This window comes from Coregonus clupeaformis, unplaced genomic scaffold (genome assembly GCF_020615455.1).
Source record: "Coregonus clupeaformis isolate EN_2021a unplaced genomic scaffold, ASM2061545v1 scaf1132, whole genome shotgun sequence".
In the NCBI taxonomy this organism is placed as follows: Eukaryota; Metazoa; Chordata; class Actinopteri; order Salmoniformes; family Salmonidae; genus Coregonus; species Coregonus clupeaformis.
The window spans coordinates 82,506-98,078 of NW_025534586.1; the positions used below are offsets into that span (position 1 = coordinate 82,506).

The window sequence follows — 15,573 nt, forward strand, 5'->3', positions numbered from 1 at the left end:
AGAAAAATGAATATGGTCACAGTAATCAATCATAAAGCAGAATAGAATGCACAGTAAAATAGCCAGTAAAATTGCTTAAAAAAGGGTGAGGTTGGTATGTTAGAAATCTTAGTGTTGAACATGGGTAGGGCTCTGGGTTTATCCTGACTGTGACCTAACCAGTTTTCCTATGATGTCAGGAAAACACCACAGGTTAATACATTACAGGGATGTAGCTCAGTTGATAGAGCATGGCGTTTGCAACGCCAGGGTTGTGGGTTCGATTCCCACGGGGGGCCAGTATAAAAAATAAATAAAAATAAAAATAAAAACATTAAGAACACCTTGCTAATATTGAGTTGCACCCTCTTTTGCCCTCAGAACAGCCTCAGTTCGTCAGGGCATGTACTCTAAAAGGTGTCAAAAGCGTTCCACAGGGATGCTGGCCTATGTTGACTCCAATGCTTCCCACAGTTGTGTCAAGTTGGCTGGATGTGTTTTGGGTGGTGGACCATTCTTGATACACACGGGAAACTGTTGAGTGTGAAAAACCCATCAGCATTGCAGTTCTTGACACATGCAAACCTGTGCGCCTGGCACCTTCTATCCTACCCTGTTCAACGACACTTAAATATTTTGTCTTGCCCATCACCTGAACGGCACACACACAATCCATGTATCAAGGCTTAAAAATCATTCTTTAACCTGTCTCCTCCCCTTCATCTACACTGATTGAAGTGGATTTAACAAGTGACATCAATAAGGGATCATAGCTTTCACCAGGTCAGTCTATGTCATGGGAAGAGCAGGTGTTCCTAATGTTTTGTACACTCAATGTATATTGCTATATAGTTAACTTCAATAGACAGGTGTAAAATAAACAGAAATGAAAGGTACTGTACATGTTACAAGATATAACAAAATTGTGTTGTCTTGCACTTCTGTTCTCTCCATATGGTACCAATTTTGATGTTAGTCTTCATTTTGTGTTTTATCAATGTCCTATAATTGTGTGTTTGTATAATCTGAGAAATCCTATAAGAAATAAATAATGATGATGAAACAAGATAAAATGGTAGGCTACATTTTTAAAACTTGTTTCTCTGGGTATCTCTAAAACATACAGTAGGCTGAATTTCAAACAGCATATCAACTGTGTTTGAAATCTATTCAAAGATGAGAAACCACAACCAGCACAAAATACAGGTATATATTGTAGGCCTATTTGATTAGCTAACTCCTCCTACCTAGATCGCCAGGGAAACATTTGAGACATCCTATTGGTTAAATAAATCCTCGGTGGGCGTTGTCATACTGTACTACCACGCGTGCTGTTGTCACAGCTGCACTGAAGCAACTTGTGAAGTTGCTTTTGCCGAGCAGAGTTCGATCACCTTCATAGAAAGCTAATGGATTTCTTTGCTGAACGGAACCGCAGGTAAATAGTGATGTTGTTAACAGAAATAAGCTCTCTTAAATGTGTGGCCTTTTTGTTTTGTGAGTTTGTTCATTTTGAATGGTTTTACAGTAAGATAATTGCTCTTGGACCATTGCATGATTCATGTTTTATGTTCAAGTTGCACAGTTTTGTAACCTAAATACTGCAATAATGTTGCACTGTTAAACTCACTACTGAGATGAAGTTTAACTCTTTTTCTGATATGGTGCCAACAGAGCTTTGATGCATATTTCAAAACAGTAGTCATCAATGCATGACAGAGCCATTTTCTAATACCAGCAGTGGATTATTCTCAGTGTGCCTTTGTATTTTGGGGTTGAGAGTTACAAAAACTCATGACAAGATTACTGAGTATTTTGTTTGGTTCCACTCTTTTACTGTTGCTGTTGATGTTTTCCATTGAATGAGAATCAGGTGCATTCTTTATCAGTGTGGTACTACACTTCATCTAGAGAACTGAGAGTTCAGAATCTGCCACACTGTAACCTTACCAGGCCGAAAGTGACTCATACAGATATCCCACTGAATGAAAGGAATATGGATACATAGAGGGGATAAACAGAGTAGACATGAGAAGAAGTTGTTCTATTTTTAGTTTAGTTTTTCCTTTATACATTTTTTTCCCTTGCCATCATGCCTGTTCAAACACACTACGCCTTAACTGGAAGACACAAAGGACAACAACCGTTTTTTTTTCTCTCCTGAGATAATAACAACAGTATGATAACACAATGCTTGATTGAAGCTCTGGCTCTGTGGGCGATGTGTGTTTTGTCTTGGTGAGTCTAAAGCACAGCTGTCCTCAAGTTTCCTTGTTTTAGATTCAGGTTTCCTGGTAGTTCTGGGATGCATTGTGGCCTGGTCCCAGATCTGTTTACGCTGTCTTGCCAACTCATATGGTCAACAGTCAACAAGACATAACAAACAGATCTGGAACCAGGCTAGATGCGTGGTTGGTTGTTGGTGATGTTTGGGCAGGGTTTGAATAACTCATTGAGTGTTGGAAAGGGTTGGTGCCCATTTCCAGCTAATTTAATTACAGTGTTACTACACCGGTATAAGAACAACTTAAAAAACCGCTCCGCCATTTCCTGGTTGCTAAAATTCTAATAGTTCGCCTAATTTCAGTTTATGTGACAAAACAAGCAAGTATAGTGTAGAGAATCATTATACCATCTAAACCACTGTGAAATATATTTTCCATAACCAAAAATATTGGATTTTCAGCTGTTTGAAGCTGGGATACAAAACCAAAAGTAAAAGACACAAAAATGAAACTTAAGAAGAGGAAGCATAGAAATAGCACACATAGAACATATCTACCGCTTCTTAGACTTACTTTCAATGAGAATGACAGATCTATAACTCACATTTCTATGTGCATTTTGTCAGGTCGCTCAAAAAGTTACATATTGCAGCTTTAATGTATGGGTAAAGTAGTAATTGCTGGATCAATGTTCTTATTATGAACACTTATGTGGGTTCCCAAATTGTATATTTTAAATGCTTTATAGCGGTGCTCTGATTTGTTATGGGAGTGTCCATAACCCCTGGCCACCCCTGAATATGGACCCTCAACGATATGACCCATTGGCTTGGGTCTTCTGTATGGGATACTGGTAGTGTACACAGCTGAGGAGAGGAGAGCTTAGGCAGTGTCATTATAGGGAAAGCTCTCTGTCTCAATGGGGTTATAAAGTAGCAAGCCAGGGGTCACTGGGTCCAAACACTCTAGGTTTATGGCATGCCTATGTTGATGTAAACATATTCCCTTGTGGGAATATGGTAGCCTGGGTGCCAGCCTGTTCCGCTGTGCCTGGTTTCTTGCCTCCTTATGGAGAGCAGAAACAGACTGGCACCCAAGCTAAGAGTCTGGCATTAGAAATGAAGATTTTGCGTGAGCCATGAAGCTTCCTTGTTTAACTGAAGAAATGTCAATTGAAATGATACCTTACTCACAGTCTAAGCCTGACGCTATGAGCACATTGAGGTGGCAGGCAAACCGCAGACGCACTTCAGCTCACTTTCCTAAAGAAGAATATATAAACAAATGGCCACACTTTTGGCATCGTCGTGTGTAAAGGCTCCTGGGAGGTTGTCTCCACAATGGCTGGACATGCTCCCTGCCAAGTGTGTGTGCACGTGTGCGTGTGTGTGTGTTGCGACCACGTCTAGTCTGACGCCCTGGGTACATCCTGTCCCAGTGGCGGATAGATTGCATTACACCAAACAACCTCCCTCGATATGTTTACTCTAATGTTAACATGGCTTATAATGACCACGTACAGCAGCAGTGTATGTCAAAACCAGCCCTACTAGAATCTACAAAACCATTCCTTAGACATTCAATGGAAAAATGCCATTTATTGTATGCTTAGCCAATGTACCACACTACTAGCCTGAAATCCACAAGCACTCTTGTTACTGAGTTGTCACAGGGCCCTAGTTGTAGCTATGGTAACAATATTGTGTTCAAGCCTGGATTTTTGCTTGATAAGAACAGATTAAGCATTATATTTCCCGTTAAGGAATGAATGAGAAACCGTTAAGTGCAACGTTCTTATCACATCGATAAGAGGGAGGCCATACACTTTTGACATCGTGCAAATTGTATCATTTTAAAACCTTGAACAGTATCTGATGGTTGTAAAAACATAGTCATGATAAACCAGGATCAGAAGTAAGTTCTGTACAGTAGGTCTTTGTGGAAGTTCAATTGTTCATGCCGATAGTTCATGCCGATAGTTCATGCCAATAGTTCATGCCAATAGTTCATGCCATGGCTATAAAGTAAATGTCATATTTATTTTGGTTAGGTTTAAAGTAGTTTTTGTGCGTGCTTGTGTAAACATGCGTGCATCCATGCGTGCAGGTGCACATTTGTGCATGCATGCATGTGTGTGTACAGTACTGCACAGTACAGTTGGCCCCTGAGTGCTGGGGCCCAAACAAGAACCAGCCCAGGAGCGACATCCTCAGGTGACCCTCTGTACAGGGGCTGACCCAATTCACACCAACAGCCCCCCGTGGGGACCCCCTCTTTACCCACCCCTCTTCCTTCTCTCTTCCTCCATCCAGCCTGATGGTTTTAGCACATGGGGTATAAATCTTCCCCTTAGCCCCATTGTGTCCTGTCAGAATTGTGGGTGCGTGCCAGCGTGCGTGCCTGCCTCCTGAATGTGTGTGTGTGTGTGTGTGCATGCTCATGCGTGGGTCTGACGCAATGTGATAGGGGAACTTAGGGAAGCTTAGCCAGGTAGAGAGCCAGAGGGTTGTGAGAGTCCAGTGGTCTTGAAACACTTCCTCACATTGTTCCTGCTGTGAATGCAGGAAATATCCTTGATTGATATCCCTCCTCACACCAGCAGCATAGATGCTGCATCTGAAATGCCACCCTATTCCCTGTATATCTATAGTGCACTACCTTTAGGACATAGCCTATGTTTATGTTCTTACAGGTACTTCTGCCACTGGTGGAGGAGAATCATTGACCGCTTTATCTTGTATGTGTTATGGTTACATTAGGTGTTATGGGTTATAGACGTTGTATGTAGATTTTTGCTTAGTTTGATGGTGGAGGGAAATACTGTTGGTTTTCAATGGTGTCCTTTTTAGATTTTTTTCTGTACTGGGTGCCTTGTTTCTACGGAAATTATCCAAGAACAACATTTGCACCACTTGATACTGGACTGGTTTCTAACAAAAAAAAACTTGGTAGTGTTAGTTTGCGACGTGTGGGTTAGCGTTTTTCGTCATGAATCTTGTTCTGGAGGCAGCTATGTGGAGTGGTCACTAGCTAGCACAGCCACAAAGTCATAACATCTGATTTTAAACTTAACCTTAACCGCACTGCTAACCCTAATGCCTAACCCTAACCCTAACCTTAAATTAAGACCAAAAAGCTAATTTTTGTTTTCATAAATTTTTACCATATAGCGAAGTTTGACTTTGCAGCTGGCCTGTCTAAGGGGATATCGCTCAGTTCTGCCTCCAGGACAAGACTCATGACAATAAACATCAACTTGCTTGTGACGTGAGGCATTGCTCAACAACATACTGTAGCAACACAATCTAAGAGTTACTTTAGCTGGGACATTTCTTTGCCTATGTCATGAAAGGAATGTTCTACTGTAGTTGCCTTGTTTTTCAACTGTGACATAATAAGCACTCTACATTTTGTTACATTACAGCCTTATTCTAAAATAGATAAAATAGTTTCCCCCCCTCATCAATCTACACACAATACACCATAATGACAAAGCAAAAACAGTTTTTTTGAAAATTTTGCCAATGTTTTTTTTTTTACCCAGGAAATATCACATTTACATTAGTATTCACACCCTTTACTCAGTACTTTGTTGAAGCACCTTTGGCAGCGATTACAGTCTCGAGTCTTCTTGGGTATGACGCTACAAAGTTGGCACACCTGTATTTGGGGAGTTTCTCCCATTCCTCTCTGCAGATTCTCTCAAGCTCTGTCAGTTTGGATGGGGAGGGTCGCTGCACAGCTATTTTCAGGTCTCTTCAGAAATGTTAGACCGGGTTCAAGTCCGGGCTCTGGCTGGGCCACTCAAGGACATTCAGAGACTTGTCCCAAAGACACTCCTGCGCTGTCTTGGCTGTGTGCTTAGGGTTGTTGTCCTGTTGGAAGGTGAACCTTCGCCCCAGTCTGAGGTCCTGAGTGCTCTGGAGCAGGTTTTCATCAAGGATCTCTCTGTACTTTGCGCCTTTCATCTTTGCCTCGATCCTGACTAGTCTCCCAGTCCCTGCCGCTGAAAAACATCCCCACAGCATGATACTGCCACCACCATGCTTCACCGTAGGGATGGTGCCAGTTTTCCTCCAGACGTGACGCTTGGCATTCAGGCCAAAGAGTTCAGTCTTGGTTTCATCAGACCAGAGAATCTTGTTACTCATGGTCTGAGAGTCTTTAGCGGGCTGTCATGTGCCTTTTACTGAGGACTGGCTTCCATCAGGCCACTATACCATAAAGGCCTGATTGGTGGAGTGCTGCAGAGATGGTTGTCCTTCTAAAAGGTTCTCCCATCTCCACAGAGGAACTCTAGAGCTCTGTCAGAGTGACCATCGGGTCGCCAGCTTTAGGAAGTCTTGGTGGTTGCAAAGTTCTTCCATTTAAGAATGATGGAGGCCACTGATTTCTTGGGGACCTTCAATGCTACAGAAATGTTTTGGTACCCTTCCCCAGATCTGTGCCTCTCGACACAATCTACAGACAATTCCTTCGACCTCATGGCTTGGTTTTTGCTCTGACATGCACTGTGGGACCTTATATAGACAGGTGTGTGCCTTTCCAAATCATGTCCAATCAATAGAATTTACCACAGGTGGACTCCAGTCAAGTTGTAGAAACATCTCAAGGATGATCAATGGAAACAGGATGCACCTGAGCTCAATTTCGAGTCTCATAGCGAACGGTCTGAATACTTATGTAAATAAGGTATTTCTGTTTTCACTTTGTCATTATGGGGTATTGTGTGTAGATTGCTGAGGAAAAACAAATATTGAATCAATTTTAGAATAAGGCTGTAACGTAATAAAATGTGGAAAAAGTCAAGGGGTCTGAATACTTTCCGAAGGCACTGTACATGTGAGCCTACAGTGTATATATTATTTTGCTGCTCACTGTCCTAACGTGGGGATTTCCAGCCTCACACACTTACACACTCACATGCACGCACGCACGCATGCGCACCTCACCCTCCCTCATCCCCCACTCCCTCCAATTCCTATATTCTCTCTCGCTGGCTGGCTCTTCCTGTTTTCAGAGGCATCTGCGGCAGGCCTGAACGGAATTGAATCCCCCTGTTTTTCACTGACCGAAAGGTTGTTTTCACTAGGCACCAAACGGAAGAAATGAGGACGAAAACAGGGAGGGACTACCTGATCTTGTCCAATAAGAAAAGCACATGTTCATTTTACCATTGCAAAACGCTTTGCTATGGTGGGCACACATTAATATGACCCAGTTGTACAGACTGAGGCTCGACAGGTGGATGTTAACTGGTAAAAATGATGTGGGTAAAACAAAGTGCGAATTAAAAGTACAAATCTCGGAGCATCGTAGCACCATTAGGTGCAAAAACTCGACATACCCAGTCTCTGCCCACTTTTTGGAAGCGAACCACTCGATTTCGTCCCTACGTTATATCGCCATCAAAAATGTCACCCTCCCTAGGAGAGGGGGTGACCTCGACAACTTATTGTTAAAACGAGAGGCTGCCTGGATCTTTAATTTAAAGACCCTTGCTCCCTTCGGTCTCAACGTAGACTTTGATTTGAAGCCATTCTTGTGATTATTGTGATTTTGCTATTCATTGTAAATGTTTGTGGGCCTATGTAGCCGTTGTATCTATGATCATATGCTATCTATTCATGTTTTCTGTATGTTCTGTTTATCTGTGAATTAACCAATGATATCAGGCCACACCCGGCCATGATTACAGACACCTGTGTGTCTCCTTTGACACTATATAAACTAGTGACCCGCAGTGTTTGTCATTATACCCTGATGAAGACTGTCGAAACATTGGTTATTAGGTTATTAAATGATTGCATCTGAGCTCTTAGAGTGTGCAGCTCTCCTTTTCTTTTTCAAGTGTTCTACTCCGTTAGCCAGCACCTCGCCTAAATAGGTGTGCGTTTCTTTCGCCTCTATATGAACTGGAATCCTCCAACCTGCGTTTGTAACTGAGAGCAGGAACTGAGCCAGCTCTGTCCTGTAAATAATAGGCAGGGCTGGAAGAAGTTAGTTTACTTTACACTGCCAGGCTGTAGTATGTCTGTCCTTGTTGTCATCGGCATTAACATACCAGCCAACAAAACGTAGCACCGATATTATGGGTCATACAGTATCATTTGAATGGTAATCTCTCAAGCTGAAAAGAGGGAGACTTGGCTACATTGGCTACAGAACCTTTGATTTGATTGATTTGATTTGAATAAAGGAGCAGGAAAAGACACTTCAACAATCTGCATGTTTGGATAACGCTTTCACACATAAACTGATTACTATGACTAGGCCTACTAGACTTAAGATGCCCTGGTCATAAATGAAATCTCAGCCATGGACTCTACACCTCTATAGTCATGCACAGTAGTCTTTATAGGGTGCGTGTGCGTGCGTTCATGCATGCGTGTGTATGAAACCTTAGTCATACACTTGAGTAGCCCTGCACGTACTGTAGGGTGTTTACAGGTATGTGATCATGTGAAAGGGGTGTGGCTAGCTGGGAAAACACAGTCTGTTTTTAGCCATGTACCATGTACAATTATACAGTCTGATAAGGGTATGTTTGATTGACTCCACCTAAAGTATTGTAGCACATTGTTTGTGAGTGTTCATGTCCACCTGAGGCTTGGGGTTTTGTGGTCCCGGTGGTAGAGCACTCACTGCAAACTTGGACTTCAGTCTTGTACTTCTTTCTTGAAGTACAAGTTGCTAAAGTACATGCTTTTACCATTGGTTTTGGCTACTCTTATCAAAGCTCCATATCTCATGCACAATTTACAAAAGCTCCAAATGTCATCCACAGGCAGAGCTCTAGTTGTGTGCCACTTGCCACACCCATATCACATCTAAACGATATTTTACATTTTACATTTTAGTCATTTAGCAGACGCTCTTATCCAGAGCGACTTACAGGAGCAATTAGGGTTAAGTGCCTTGCTCAAGGGCACATTTACGTCATTTAGCAGACGCTCTTGTCCAGAGCGACTCACAAATTGATGCATTCACCCTATAGCCAGTGGGATAACCACTTTACAATTTTTGGGGGGGGGTAGAAGGATTACTTTATCCTATCCCAGGTATTCCTTAAAGAGGTGGGGTTTCAAATGTCTCCGGAAGGTGGTGAGTGACTCCGCTGTCCTGGCGTCGTGAGGGAGCTTGTTCCAACATTGGGGTGCCAGAGCAGCGAACAGTTTTGACTGGGCTGAGCGGGAACTATGCTTCCGCAGAGGAAGGGGAGCCAGCAGGCCAGAGGTGGATGAACGCAATGCCCTCGTTTGGGTGTAGGGACTGATCAGAGCCCGAAGGTACAGAGGTGCCGTTCCCCTCGCTGCTCCAAAGGCAAGCACCATGGTCTTGTAACGGATGCGAGCTTCAACTGGAAGCCAGTGGAGTGTGCGGAGGAGGGGGGTGACGTGAGAGAACTTGTCTTGCAGATCACTCATTGTTTTTTTGTTGTTGTTTTTGTTGTTTTTTAGGGGGGAATGGATCAGCTTAATATTGCAGATAGATTGTATCTTCTATCAATGTAATTGTCTGCATCACTTCCAATCCCCCATGTGTTTTTTTTTTTATATATATACTCCCCTTTATTACTTTTCAACCCCACCATCCTTTCCCTACTTGGAGTAAATTAGTGAACAACAATGCCCAGGCCTCTACTTCCGGTCTATACTTACTATCTACACCTTATGGACAGAGTTAATTTTACAATAATTCTATTATATATATATATATTTTTTTAAATTTTTATTGCTCCTGAACTTCTTCTACTCTCAACCTCTCCGATCATTTTCATGATGTCCATCCGGTTTGCTTCTATATGCCATATCTTTCTAACTGTGCTCTTTCCCAAAAGCTCCCAACATACAACCTATATACTTATTATGGACACAGTATGCTTACATTATTAGCTATCTTTGTTATTATTTGTTGTTATTTGTTATTAGTCCCATCCTTCAACTATTCAATACCTCCCATCTATCTCTTAACACCATCCATATAGGATTTCTATTTGCATTTCTATTTCAACCGTACTGTGATGTTTTACAAAAGTTCTGAACCTTTCTATTCTCATTGCTTCTACAGATTGTGAATTAAAAATAAACATTTTTGCTAAAAGTATTATTATATTATTGATTGATTGACTATGACTTTTCAGATCACCCAGTAATGCTATCTGCAAGGTTAGTTCCAGGTAAATATTGCAATCCTTTAGCCATTCCTGGACCTGTGTCCAAAAACAAGCTACAAATGGACAGAACCAAAACAAATGATCTAATGATTCTGTCTCTTCACAGCAAAATCTGCAGAGCTGGGAAGATTGTATTCCCCATATAAATAACATTATATTGGTAGCAAGAATTTTATATAATAATTTAAATTGAAAGATTCAAATTTTTGAATCCGGTGTCGTTTTGCGTGTCAGTTCATAAACACTATGCCATGGGATCGGTACGTCAAAGATCTCTTCCCAACTATTTTGCAATCTATATGGGACGGCTGTCAATCCTTTGGTCCTTAAGTGAAACTGATATACTTTTTTATTTATCACAGTTTTCCTTAACCAATTATGTTCTTTAATGCAAGGCCGACAGACAAGTTCCTTACTTTCTCCCCCTTCCACTTTCCTCTTCCACTTTTGCGGTAAGGCTGCAATTATTTGGTTGTAATTTTGGGTAGAGCAGACATTTCCATATGTTTTTGTCAGCTGCATGTGCGACATAACTCCACCAGTCCTACCGATGATATCATTTACGAAGATTATACCTTTTTTAAACATTCTGTCAAAAAATAAAGGTTTTTTGTCAATTAGTATATTTGAATTTAACCACAATATTTGTTGCATTATTTGTTCTGTCGTTTCTGGAGGATTAAATTGAAATTGCAAACAACTTTCTATGGCTTGTTTTAGAAATGGTGACATTTGGGAGATGATTTCCTTTTCAAATAACTGAAAGTGAGAGGTTGTAATCTGAATAAAGGGAAAAAGGCCTTTCTTGAACATTGGGTGAGACAATCTTACTAATTTGCTTGAGAACCAGTTCGGATTTAAGTATAACTTTTGTATGACTGAAGCTTTTAGTGATAGGTCTAATGCTTTAATATTTAATAATTTATGTCCTCTGAATTCATATTCATTATATAAATATGCTCTTTTAATTTTGTCTGGCTTGCCGTTCCAAATAAAATTGAATATTTGTTTCTCATATAATTTAAAAAACTGTTCGCTAGGCGTAGGCAAGACCATAAGCAAATAGGTAAACTGGGATAATACTAAAGAGTTAATCAGGGTGATTTTTCCACAAATTGACAGGTATTTTCCTTTCCATGGTAGTAAGATCTTATCTATTTTTGCTAACTTTCTATTAAAATTTATTGAAGTGAGATCATTTATTTCCTTTGGGATATGTATTCGAGTATATCCACATCACCATCAGACCATTTTATTGGTAAACTACATGGTAATGTAAAAATTGTATTTTTAGTGATCCAATACGTAATATAGTACATTTGTCATAGTTTGGTTGTAATCCAGAGAGGTTAGAAAATGTATCTAGATCCTCTATGAGGCTGTGGAGGGATTCTAGTTGTGGATTTAAAAGAAAACATGAATCATCAGCGTACAATGACACCTTTGTTTTTAAGCCCTGTATTTCTAATCCTCTGATATTATTATTGGATCTGATTTTAATAGCTAACATCTCGATGGCCACAATAAATAGATATGCCGATAGTGGACAACCTTGTTTCACTCCTCTTGACAGTTTAAAACTTTCTGAGAAATAGCCATTATTTACTATTTTACACCTAGGGTTAGTATACATGATTTTGACCCATTTTATAAGAGATTCTCCAAAATTGAAATGCTCCAGGCATTTATATATAAACCCCAGTCGAACTTTATCAAATGCCTTTTCGAAGTCTGCTATGAATAGCAGGCCTGGTTTCCCATATTTTCCATAGTGTTCTATTGTTTCCAATACGTGCCTTATATTATCTCCAATGTATCTTCCATGTAAAAAACCTGTCTGATTAGAATGAATAATATCCGACAATACCTTTTTAATTCTATGCGCTATACATTTTGCTCTGATTTTTGCATCACAACACTGAAGTGTAAGGGGCCTCCAATTTTGTAAATGGACTGGATCTTTATATTTTCCACTTGTATTCTGTTTCAGTAATAATGAGATCAGACCTTCTTCTTGAGTGTCAGATAATCTACCATTTACATAGGAGTGATTAAAACATGCTAATAACGGTCCTCTTACTATATCAAAAAAGGTTTGGTATACCTCGACTGGTATGACATCCAACCCTGGAGTTTTCCCAGACTTAAAGTCTTTAATTGCATCCAGAAGTTCCTCCTCTGTAATTTCACCTTCACATGAGTCTTTCTGTGTGGCTGTTAATTTGACATTATCAATAGAAAAAAAATCTCTACAATTAGCTTCAGTTAGAGGAGATGGAGGCGACTGAAAAGAAAACAACATATGCTTAAAGTACTTTGTTTCTTCCTTCAAAATATCATTTGGTGAATTATGGGTGACTCCGTCAATTGTAACCAGTTTCATTAAGTTCTTTTTGGTAGCATTCCTATGTTGAAGATTAAAAAGATCACTCATTGTTGCGACACGTACACTTTCCTCCCTCAGTTTGCAAGGACATGCTCACTTAGTGCTGAAACGGACATTTCTGACTATTTTTAGGCTCTTCATTTGGCAACACATGAATGAAACCTCTGGGGCACACACACACATATACACACACACACACACACACACACACCTCTGGGGCTCCAACCTAAATATAGCCTGTTGAGCGTGGTGTAGGCCTACGCATTCACACAGACAGGAAATGTTGCAGGTCCTGTCCTCCCTCCGCACAAATAGGTGTTAAAAAAAACAATATGTTAGTGTGTGTGTGTGAGAGATGGAGAGTGTTGAAGAGAGAGAATGAGGGGGAGAGAGAGTGAGGGAGGATGGAGAGAGAGAAAGGCAGAGGGAGTGAAGGACAGAGTGTAGAAAGAGAGAAAGAGTGAGAGAGAGACAGACCAAGAGTCAGAAAGAGAGCGAAAGAGAGAGAGTGAGGGGTGCATCAGCGACAGGAAACGTGTGGTCACCCAGGCAGTTGCTGAGGCAGCGCTGTTGTCCCTGTTGCTGTTCTTCCCCGTGTTGTGCTTTTCTTGCAGGGATCCAGGCTAAATCCCCTCAAACTAAACCTCCATTTTGCTACTGTAGCCTCAGGAACAACCCCCAGGACAGCCTGAGGGAGTGGGAGAAAGAGAGGGAGAAAAAGATGAGAAAAAGATCAGCACAAAGAGAGATACAAGAAAACGGAAAGACAAAAAGAGAGAGAGAGAGAATGCAACATTAAACACAGTTCAAACAGGTTGCTGCTGTTACCTCACCCCCAAACATCCTCCTCCAAACCTCCAGCTCACTTTCCTCCTCCCCCTCTACCTCTCTCTCTCCCCCCCCTCTCTCAGAACACTGCTACCTCTTTCTCTCTCTCCCCCTCTCTCAGAACACTGCTCCTCTCTCTGTCACCACCACCACCACCACCTCGTCACTACCTCCCAGTTAGAGGAAGTTCACTCAGTAAATTCACTTCACTATTCTCTCTGTCAGACCCTGCAGCAGCACGTTGAACACTGAGCCAGTGTGTCAGATATTAAACACCTCAGGGAACCTTTTGTGTATCACTGAAAAGAGGAACCTTTCTGGGAGGGAAAAGGTAGGGGGATTTGTTTTTTTGGCGGTTCACCTGTTTTGTGTGCTTTGGTGGGTAGGTACTGGATGGTGGATGTGTCTGGGATAGAACTGGAAGCTGCAAACTAATTGTGAACTTTCAGTATGAGAACTAACATTGAGAGAGAGAGTTTTGAGAGAGAGAGAGAGCAAGAGAGACATTTTGGCATGCTCTCTGCCTCTGGCTTAGGGAACTGTTACAGAGTTTGTCAGATAGTCCTTTCTTTCCAAGTTTTGACTGGATCGGAAATGTTTCAACAGAACATTTGGTGCAACTTTATAGACCAACTGTTTTTATATCAGTATGGTGACATTCATTCATTTCAGCAGTGTCATTCTGGGTCAGGCTATTCAAAACTGAGGAAGTGATACAGTTAATTATACTGAGTATGTTTCACTTTTGTAAATGTCTTAGTATGCTGTTAGCTGAGGCATGTGGTGAAAGTCAAGTTGGTGGTATAGTTGTTGCAGAAACAATGCAGCATATTCTATTTGGCAATTTAATTCAAATTGAAAATTACTTTTATTTTCTTTCACTCCGGTATCTATCTCTAAGGCAAGTTACAGTAATACACTTTTTTATGCTCATGTTTATAACTCCACAGCAGTTTCACTAGTTCACTAGATCTGTCTTGTGTTGTGATGATGCATCCTGCGTGTATACTGTCAGTGTACTCATCACAGATCTGAGTATCAAGAAGTCATCGTCTTTCACTGTTGGGAACTTTCATTTGACATGATTGGCCATTTTACATGTGATGAGTGAAGCTGTCCCATAGACCTCAATACACCCCCTGTCATTTTAGCCTTTGTTATGGGGGATTGTGAGAAACAGGTGGGTAGATGACTTATCTCTACCGAACGCCAAAAAACGAACATGTGGGACGGGGTATAATTCTATTTGTGCGATGATAAACTAGACTGTGAGAAAGAGAAGCAGAGAGAGAGGTTGTTTATGAGGCAATGAGAACGATCAGCCATGCTCTATTTGAACAGTACTGTGACTGTGACCGCAGCACCTGCTGCTGAAACTCATTATGGTTAGTGTTATAGCTCAGGGTTGTGTGTGTTTGTGTGTACGTGTGTGTGTGTGTGTTTTTCGTGGTCAGGTCACTGGTTCTACTCTTGGAGACTCACAAGTCCTAACACCTCTGTACCACAAGAATGTTCAGTATATCATTTAGGTCTATAGCCTTTTTCCTGGTTAAAAGCCCATGTCATCCCTCCGGTGGGTGCCGCTAACAGCTTTTACTTTCTTCCTTCCCCGTCCCTATAGACACCAGGCCGTGGCCCCACCATGCATGTGAGACATGACCAACAAGGCAGCCTGGGATAGCTTGAGCAGCCCCACGAACAACATGGAGCCTATAGGTACTATATAGGGAATAGGGTGTCATTTGACGCGCCACGATTTCAACAGTGGCATGCATGTACATTTGATCCAAAATGGAACATTTGATGTAGGACTTTTATTAACATTAACTCCTAACTTCTGACCCTCCAGGAAGCTGTGCCCCCTCGGCCTCAGAGTCGGACATCTACCGCAGCGTCCAGGCCGTGCTCAGGGAGCTGGAGAGCCAACACCCCTCCTCTGTGCTCAATAAAGGTAAGCCCACCAGTAGTTTCCACTAGAC

General features: G+C 41.4%; 1 protein-coding gene across 3 annotated transcripts in view; it reads left to right on the forward strand.

Annotated features, from left to right (window-relative positions):
• The first annotated feature begins 1,338 nt into the window (after window positions 1-1,338).
• The window catches only part of LOC121553991 (phosphoinositide 3-kinase regulatory subunit 6), a 31,746-nt gene continuing 17,511 nt past the window's right edge, over window positions 1,339-15,573 (forward strand). For 2 of the 3 annotated variants that reach the window (XM_041867409.2, XM_041867412.2), the window contains exons 1-3: window positions 13,800-13,925; window positions 15,216-15,310; window positions 15,444-15,545. In XM_041867409.2, the coding sequence (XP_041723343.2) occupies window positions 15,250-15,310; window positions 15,444-15,545 (163 nt within the window). In that variant the 5' untranslated portion in view covers window positions 13,800-13,925; window positions 15,216-15,249. Of the gene's footprint in view, window positions 1,418-13,799; window positions 13,926-15,215; window positions 15,311-15,443; window positions 15,546-15,573 lie in introns of those variants that run through there. The other variant, XM_041867410.2, reaches the window with a different exon arrangement.